Source organism: Lotus japonicus, chromosome 6 (assembly GCF_012489685.1).
Source record: "Lotus japonicus ecotype B-129 chromosome 6, LjGifu_v1.2".
Taxonomy (NCBI): Eukaryota; Viridiplantae; Streptophyta; class Magnoliopsida; order Fabales; family Fabaceae; genus Lotus; species Lotus japonicus.
In genome coordinates this window covers 50,116,555-50,126,268 of record NC_080046.1, presented here as the reverse complement: position 1 = coordinate 50,126,268, position 9,714 = coordinate 50,116,555, and the positions used below count along the sequence as shown (strand labels likewise).

The 9,714-nt window shown below is 35.8% G+C and overlaps 1 protein-coding gene across 1 annotated transcript; it reads left to right on the top strand.

The window, feature by feature from the left end:
• The first annotated feature begins 3,781 nt into the window (after positions 1 to 3,781).
• LOC130723699 (probable WRKY transcription factor 32) lies at positions 3,782 to 8,053 on the top strand. The gene is made up of 5 exons (XM_057574817.1): positions 3,782 to 4,102; positions 4,188 to 4,237; positions 5,862 to 6,520; positions 6,635 to 6,793; positions 7,492 to 8,053. Exons 1-5 carry the CDS (start codon positions 3,955 to 3,957, stop codon positions 7,844 to 7,846), a joined length of 1,371 nt encoding a protein of 456 aa, XP_057430800.1. The 5' UTR covers positions 3,782 to 3,954; the 3' UTR covers positions 7,847 to 8,053.
• Positions 8,054 to 9,714: the final 1,661 nt, after the last annotated feature.

The following is a 9,714-nucleotide window of genomic DNA, read 5'->3' as shown; positions in this document are numbered from 1 at the left end:
TATGTTTAAAGAATTAAAAGTTTATACAAGGGGAACAAGCATGAAAAATTTAATAGAGAAATAAGTTTTGATATAATTTCTATATTATACAACACAATATCATGTTTTTCTTTTTGGTCAACTCTCAATTTGATGATAAATTTTTTTTGCGGAGATTTGAAAACATTAGTACATATATAATTTATATTTATTTATGTTTAAAGAATTAAAAGTTCATACGAGAGGAACGAGCATAGAGAAATAAGTTTTGATATAATTTCTATGCAACATCTGGAAGCCAAAATAAGTCTTAATGATAGTTTATCTTTTTGGCCACTTTATATTAGTTAATTCAGTATATGCTTACAAAGCACTAGAATTGAGTGTCTGAATTTATGCTCTTTAAATATCTACATCTTTATTATGATTGTTCTTACATTCTTAGTATCTTAAATTTTTTATAATTTAAAATATTGATTGATGTTTCAAATACAATAGACAAATTACCCGTGCAACGCGCGGGTAAAAAACACTAGTATATATATATATATATATATATATATATATATATATATATTAGTGCATGTCAGACCAACAAATATTTTAAACTCAAAATAAAGTAAAAAAAACATTAAACCAAAATACTAAAAAGACTTTTAAAACTAAAAGGTTTTTTAAAGTTTATTATCAACAAGCGGTAACAACAAAAGTTAACTTAAGGTGCACCTCATCACATAGAATAAAACCGTTATGTAAAGTGACAAAAAAAAATGCATGAACAGTACTCCCTCCGGTCCTATTTATAAGCAACAAAAAAAAATTCACATAATTTAAGAAATGTAGTTAAACTAGATAAAATGCATTAAATATGTCTTAAATCAAAATAAACTTCCAAAATTACCCTTTGTTATTAGTGTTGGAAAGTGGGAAAGAGAGAGAATAATTAAAGAGACACATTTTACAAGTTAGAATTAATAAGAGCATCATTGGAAAAAAATAATTAATATAGCTCAAACTTTCATTTGGTTCTTACTACCTCCGTTCTTGATCTTTTGTTGTTTAAGGTTATGCACATTGTTTAAGAGTGCAATCATTGATATATTTGTTGACATAAACACCCCTATTTAATGTTGAGATAAAGTGAAGAAAGAGAGTGATTGTTATTGGTTAAAAAAATTGTTATTATTTTGATTGGTGAAAATAAAAGGTGGTAGGTGAGAGATATAATATTATATGAGGGTATACATGGAATAAATTGTAAAAAAATGCATTGGATTTGTAAAACAACAAAAGTTTTGGAATTTAGGCCAAAAGTTAAAACAACAAAAGATCAGGAACGAAGGGAGTATAAAAAAGACCAAGATTTTTCTTCTCTTTCATGCTTATAAATAGGACCGGAGGGAGTAGAACTCTAAAACTTAAGGTAGTAGATATCTAATATGTACTTAGTAATGGAATACGAGAGTGAGGAAATTAGTCATGAAAATTCTAACTTGGAGTGCTTAATCATCGTCACTCCAACTCCTTTGCAGTATGTAAGTCTTTCAACTTTCTTAGATGATGTGTTATTGGAAATAATTAGCTAGGGATTAGGAGGAAGAGGATTGGAGTAGTAATTCAAGTGTTGGCTCCTTAGAGAATTTTTCTCGCCTCGATTCTTACACCATTCTTACCAAATTTCACCTAGCTTATGGGTTGTAGACAAGGTGAACAAGTATTCGACACTCCTAATTTAATGAAGGATGAAGATTGAATTGATCAAGATGTCCGAGAAAGAAAATGCATCTTTTCACTAGAATTTGAAAAAACAATAAAGAATGATATATGTGTGGTTTTTAGGGAGAATCATCCAAGAAATATCCCCTCTCAATCTTGGAGATGACACTTGGGCCTGCCTTGAGTGTACTAAGAAAAATGATTTCTGAACCACTGAATAGTAGAAATAACCCTAAACACCCATTTTCCTACGGATTTTGTTTCGGATCCCTAATTTAGGAATTTCAATTTTACACGGTTCTGTACTTTATGGTTAGTCATGTGTATTTAGGTGATTAGTTCAGTGTATTATTTGGCCAAATCCCTAATTTAGGAATTTCAATTTTACACGGTTCTATGCTTTATGGTTAGTCATGTGTATTTAGGTGGTTAGTTCAGTGTATTATTTGGCCAAATCCCTAATTTAGGAATTTCAACTTTACACGGTTCTGTGCTTTATGGTTAGTCATGTGTATTTAGGTGGTTAGTTCAGTGTATTATTTGGCCAAATCCCTAATTTAGGAATTTCAACTTTACACGGTTCTGTGCTTTATGGTTAGTCATGTGTATTTAGGTGGTTAGTTCAGTGTATTATTTGGCCAAATCCCTAATTTAGGAATTTCAACTTTACACGGTTCTGTGCTTTATGGTTAGTCATGTGTATTTAGGTGGTTAGTTCAGTGTATTATTTGGCCAAATCCGCAGGAAAAAGGGGTGTTTAGGAATGTTTTACTGTGTAGTGGTTCATGAATCATTACTCGTGTACTAAAGATCTTTCCTAAACTTAAGCTTAAGGTTCACTTTACCTTATCCGAATCTTTCTCATCCTTGCCCATTTAACCATAGCAATTTCCCGACTTTATCCAAACGTTTGAGCCCTTGTCAGAACCTATGAAGCTTTATTGAATCATTTCTCTATCCTAATCCCTTAATTACTCTTCTTCATATTCAATTCAATGTTTCTAACCTTAATTAGAGGAGGCTTCATTACCCTCTAAAGTCACATGAAAAGGAAGATTAGTGAGGGTTATACTCAAATCGTGCAAGAAACTACAAAGACAAGTTCATTCTAATTAATATGTCTGATATTAATACTTTCTCAAGTCAAATTGGACCAATATCTTAGTATACTCCATAGTTCTATCTTTTTTTTTTGTTTGGAGCATACACATAAAGTACAAGCCCAACTTTGTGTGTGTTTTATTTTGAAAGGACACATTGTTATCAATGCTAGTGGTCCAAAAAGGAAGAAAAGAAAGAAGAAGAAAGAAAGAGGTGGATGATTGATTGTGCAGTCAAAGAAGAAACCGCTAGAGAATAGAAGAAGAGCATACCATACGATACAACGTTGGTTAATTAATTATAATTAAGCCTTAAAGGGCTTAATTGCAACTTTGGTCCCCGACGTTTACCAATGCCACGATTTTGGTCCCCACCTAATTTAATTACATGGATAGTCCCCGACGTTGTAGGCCGTGTGCAACGTTAGTCCTACCGTTTATTTCTTAATGGAGGAAGCTTACGTGGACGTCCAGTTGGAGAGAGAAAGGAGGTATGAGGAGAGAGGGAAGCACGTGAGTATCACGTGACCCTTATCTGAACCCATTATACCCAAACCCTTGACCTCCCTGGAACGAAGAAGGTAACGCGATTTAGATCCCTAGGGTTTCAGATTTGGATATAATGGGTTCATATAAGGTTCACGTGATACTCACGTGCTCCCTTCTCTCCTCAGATCTCATTTTTCTCTCCAACTAGACGTCCACGTAAGCCTCCTCCATTAAGAAATAAACGATAGGACTAACATTGCACGCAGCCTACAACGTTGGGGACCATTCATATAATTAAATTAGGTGGGGGACCAAAATCATGACATTAGTAAACGTCGGGGACCAAAGTTGTAATTAAGCCTTAAAGAATCCATATGGCAACCAATCCATGGTGCCATTCATTCACAAACACGCACTCTGTAAAGCAACAGAGAAAGAGAGAGAAAGAAAGAGTCAATACCAGTCAAAGACACATATACCCCAAACACAAACACAAACACACAACAACAAAGTACACAACACAACAACACACACACTTCACACCTCGCTTTAAAGCAAACACATGAAACAAACACTCTCATAAATCAATCGAAACCTCAATCAAATCAAATCAAAATTCAAAACCAAACAACACACAAAATGAATTAAGAGAATTCATCAGAATCAGACCATGGCCGAGACGGCGACTCCACGACTCACTCACTCGCCGCCGCCGCCACCATCCACCGAGTTACGCACTTCCAGTCCTCCCGATGAAGCGCAGCCCAATTTGGAAACCCTAGCTACCCCCTCTTCGCCACCGCGCCATCACACCGATCGTACGTTGCGTTTCAATTACTCTCTTTCTCGTTCAATTTTTTATGAAAGTAGAATAATAGTGTGTTGTTGATGATGATCCTGCAGATTTGCAGGGAAGCTCCACCGCGCCTGAGAACGGCAAAGATGAAACTGAGGTTAGTGCATTTCTATGTTTTTTTATTAATTAATTCAACTGGAATGTTTTTTATAGAATCTTTTGACTTGAATTTAAATGCTTGTTTTGCTGTTTGATTGTTTTGACTTTTCATGGATTCTTTGTTAGTGCTCTGCTTGCGATCTCAGCTATCTTGTGAGAGATACTGCAATTTTGCTTAGTTTAACATGAATTCCAGTTCTTATTGCAAGAATCAAATAACAAATAGTATAGTTAATGTAGTTTATAACATTGAATTTGTTCTCAATTTATATTAACTTTCTGAAGTTACCATTAACCCACTTTTCTTAATTTATTTTCATCATTAATGTATAGGAGACTGGAAAGGGAGAGAGAGTCCAATTTAATAAAGGGTATTCGTGTAAGAAAATAATTAATGCACTACGCACTTCAAGTTGGTTTTTATAAAAAGGAACAAACTATACCTCAAATTTGGTTCTTATAATAAGTTCCGGAGGGAGTAAATCTGGGTCTAACCCATTTAAGGATCGATGCTTGTTGTTTAAGTTTTTTTTTTTTGATAAGCAAAGCAATATATTGATGAGCACAAGGGGTGCTAACCCATATACAAAGGGGAAGAAGAGGAAAAAATAAGAACAACATCACCTAACAAGCTAAGATTGAAAACACATGTAACAAACCAAAAAAACCAGCAATAGATACCCCCAAACAGCACCTTACACTGCACTTAACCATCGTACCAGACCTCCTAACCCCCAAACATGACAGTTGCAGCACTTCCATACTAAACCAGAAACTTCCAACACTGACCATCCAAACTGAGACCAGCCGAATCCCACAGCAACTAGAGAGAATGCAAGCATGCCGCTTGTTGTTTAAGTTATTATGAGTTGCTAAATGTATAGGTTTACTGGATTTTTCTGTCTCTGCTTGAAAGTTGTATCTATCATAAACTCTGAATGAAGTGCATCTATTCCTCAGTTTTTTTTCCTTTTAAAAAATTGGGTTTACATTTTAGAAAAGATAACAACGCGATTGAAACTTGCAACAGGACGGTAGAGATGGGTAAGTTATTCCAGACAAAGCCTTTTTGGGCCTTAAAAACATTAATAGAGGCCTACAAACTAGGGACTGCATGAAACTTGAAAGAAATTGTGGTGTCAAATCCAAATTCTGACTATAGGATAGTTTCATAATAATCCAATAATATACCATAGAGATATGATGTTGGAGCAGCGGAAGCATGTTACAAATTAACCACCATTTAATATATGAATAATTCTTAGAGGTCTTCACCCTAGCAGTTTAAGCTTCCAAAAGTCTTCACTTTGCAGTTCGGCTTCCTGTCTCAACAAGTTTATGGATTCAAAAAGTGTGTATGCTTGTATGAACAATAGAAATCATCCAGTCATGAATGGTGATTTAAAAGTGCAGTGAACAAAACTAATTTTCTTAATAATACCTCCCAGGTGGGGAACACAAGTTTTATTAAGAGAGTAGCCATTTGATTGCTTACTTGATGAACCATAACCAAGATAACTTTTAATATTTTTCAATTCAAATTAAGCTTAAGAAAGTTCCACGTTCTGTACATCCCATATTTTTTGTTTCCTTAGCACTGAAGTACTCTGTTTTATGCACAGGCGCCAGCCAGGCCTCCAGGCAATGAAATTATTGTAAAGGACGCAGTTGAGGAACCTCAAGTGGAAACAAAGAACCAACTCCAGGCGTGTTCAACTCCATTGTCTGCCCCTAGTCCAATGGTACCAGAACAGAGACTTTCTCCTCCAAAGGCTACCAGTGTATATGTGCTGGAAGTAGACAAAACAACTCCTTCAAGTGGTACAACTTTTTCTTCTGTTCCTGTTGCAAGGTCATCTGCAACCGATGGATATAATTGGCGGAAGTATGGTCAGAAGCAAGTGAAAAGTCCTATTGGTTCTCGAAGCTATTACAGGTGTACTCATTCAGCTTGTTGTGCTAAGAAGGTTGAATTCTGTGACCATTCAGGTCATGTGTCGGAGATTGTATATAAAAGTCAACACAGTCATGATCCACCACATAAAACTAATCCTGCTAAGGAAAGTAAGTCCCTGGCTTCCAAGGAACCTAATGTAGAAAACACCGTTCCAAAGCAGTCTGTCAAAGTTCTAAATGATTCTGATCCATCACCTTCTCCGAAAAACCCTCTTCAAGAAGCACCTCGCAATCCTGATAAGAAACGACAAAACTCATCTGACAGTGGGAATGGTAAAGTTACTTTTAAGGAAGAGGATATTAACGAGCCAGAGCTGAAAAGAAGGCAAGTTGCATATGCATTCATTTTCTTCATAGGAAAATAATTTTAGAGAAAGCATTTTTCCTTCTGGGGCATGATCTAGCAATTTGATGCTCTTTCCTTTAATTTGTTAACTAGAATGAAGAAAGATGATTCAACATGCTTGGATTCACCAATAAAATCTGGAAAGAAACAAAAGTTTGTTGTACATGCGGCAGGGGATGTGGGGATATCAGGTGATGGGTACCGATGGCGCAAGTATGGACAAAAAATGGTGAAGGGGAAACCTCATCCCAGGTGCATTGCTGTTTGTTTTTGGCTCTCATTTGCATTTTATTTTCAATTTTGTTCTTGATGTAATCAGTGGCTCTTGATGAAACTGTTGAAATTTGAGTTATACCATTTAACGGATTTTACATAAACAAAAGCCTTGTCCCACCAAGTGAGGTCAGTTATATGGATCACATGATAAATTATAAAAAATGAAATTATAGAATCTGATAAACAGAGGAATTTATTTACTTGCAAACTGATATCTGAAAGACTAAGATGCAAATTCCTTTAATGATTTTCAACTAGTGCTTTATTTACTTTTGCCAGTTTTAAAAATTCTTAGAAGTTGGGTTGGGCCAAGCTTTAATTCAAAGGCTAACTCATGAGTTAAGGATTGTTCAAAGCATGTATTTGCTCTACTTTGGCCATATCTATCTTGATGTGGGATCTCAACAAAAATAATGCCCATATTCATCATTCTTTTCTTCTGTTGTCTTTGTTATGTGGTGTTTGTAGCTGCACTACCGAGCTTTATAAATAAAAAGGGCTACTGTGTCTGTTAGGGTATCAAATCTTCAAAATCTGTTGCATGTGGTATTGAGTTCTTAGGAGCCCATTAGAGCAGTAGAGCTTAGGATTTTGTGCTCTTTTCAATATTGTTGTGGTCTAACCTATAACATGGCTTTAATCCATCTATCTTCCAATATGGCTTGGGTTTACAGAAACTACTACAGATGCACTTCTGCTGGATGTCCTGCCCGGAAGCACATTGAGACTGCTGTGGATGACTCGAACGATGTCATCATCACATACAAGGGAGTACATGACCATGACATGCCTGTGCCTAAGAAACGACATGGCCAGCCAAATGCTCCACTCGTGGCTGCTGCAGCACCTGCTTCAATGAGCAATTTGCAGCTCATGAAAACTGACTCACCAAAAAACCAGAAAAATTCTCAATGTTCCGGGGAAATTGGTGGAGAATTAACTGGGGAAGCCTCGGAACTTGGTGGTGAGAAAGCAATTGAATCAGCTCGAGCTCTTCTGAGCATAGGTTTTGAAATTAAACCTTGCTGAATACATGTTTCAGAACCGGTACAATTGTATCTATATAAATTAATTGGTAGAGGTCTCATGTAATTTTAGTGGTGTCCCATGTATAAATTATTTCTTGAGTTCCCCCCCCTGCGTAGTAGTGGAACAATTCATGTATGTGCTTGCATGTCTGAAACAGTTGGCTTAGTAGAGCAAATATAGAATTGATTTGTAGCCTTTATTCAGTTATTCTCCTGGAGAAGTGAGATCAGGTGAAAACAGCATTATCATTCAATTTCTCGTCTGAGACGGATGATGGCGGTGACACAGATCAAATAAACATGTTTTGGTCAAGTTGATGGGAAGAAGAGGTATGTGTTTTAAATCAAAATATTTAGTTTTAAAAAAATTATTTGAAGATGTACATGGAATCATGGATGATGGACTAACTTAGGCGTGCATTTGATGAGATGGAGCCATGGAGGGATGTACGCATTAGCTAAACTGCAACTGATTTAGTCATGACTCTAGTGAATGTTGAATATGGCTGAATGATATAAACCTCATTCTCTCCTACTCTATTTCTCTCTTCTTCCCCTGGAATGAGTATGAATATTGTTGCGCCGTGACAAGTACCTTGAAGCACAAATTTCAACGGATTCAGGGGCAAATTCTAACTGGTGGTCTCCCCCCACACCAAGATTAACACAGGTACGATCTGACCGTGTACTCGAGGCATGGTGAACCACCACTAAGATAGTTTTTGGCCTCTCTTGTGTGAACATGCTGGAAGAGTTATGCAACCATGGAGCCAACACAATCAAAGGCCTTTATTAACCAATTGATTAACATTCAATATATATTGAATGCCTTTATACGGTTATTTTTCATGGATGGAAATACCATGAATGCTAGGCTTGATACTTGAAACCAATTTTGGAGATACCATGCTAAACTAATGAGAGGCTTAACTGAAATAGGAAAAAGGGGATAAGATAATATATGGCTCTTGAATGCCATTATCCAACACCCTGTTCTTCTCTCTTTCCCTCTTCTAGTTCTGACCCTATCATCATTTTTTAACAAAACCAAGATTATAATCTAAATTTAATGAAATCCAAGTCTCTAATCATGTCAGTACACCATCTTCAAAGGTTATCACATTTCATTAAAGCCGTATGGACCAAAGAGTGGCAAACTATGGAGTCGTCCTTACCTTCTATTGTTTCCCCCCTTACTAGCCTATGAACTTGGAGAAAATGAGCTTTACCAAATTGCGGAGGCACAATATCAAAACCTAACCAAACATAAATATAGGACAAAACTAAGGAAGCATACCTACTGTCCAGAGAATAAATGAATTGAAAATTGTTGGTCATGACATGTGGTGGATCACTAATTTCTTCTTGCCAAATTGTGTTTTGTAGAAGCTAATCTAGCATCACCAACCATAAGCTTAAAACTTACATAGGAATATAACTAATCCCAAATCCAGTAAAAGGAGGAATCATTCACACTCTGAAATTCTTGAGCAGATTTAAATTCTGAAACAAGAGGAAAGCATAAGTTGACTTAGCCATATACACTTCAGTGCCATCTAACAGCTAAAACCATTCATTTAAAATTTATCAAAAAAAAAATCATTCATTTAATTATATTTTTCGGAGCATCCAATGATGAGAAATTCTTCAACCAACCAAAAATAAGAACTACTTCCATTCTACAACTAGGATTATGATGATGATTAGTATATGTAGTTGGTAAAGAGCTTGATTGATTGTTATTGTTAACTAGTTTGGTTGTTGAGCCAAATCCGAAGTTACAAATAAAAAAATTCTACATGATTAGATGGTAATTTTCAAAGCCTACTGATTTATTTATTTTTTGTAAACAAAGCCTCTTGATTGTTG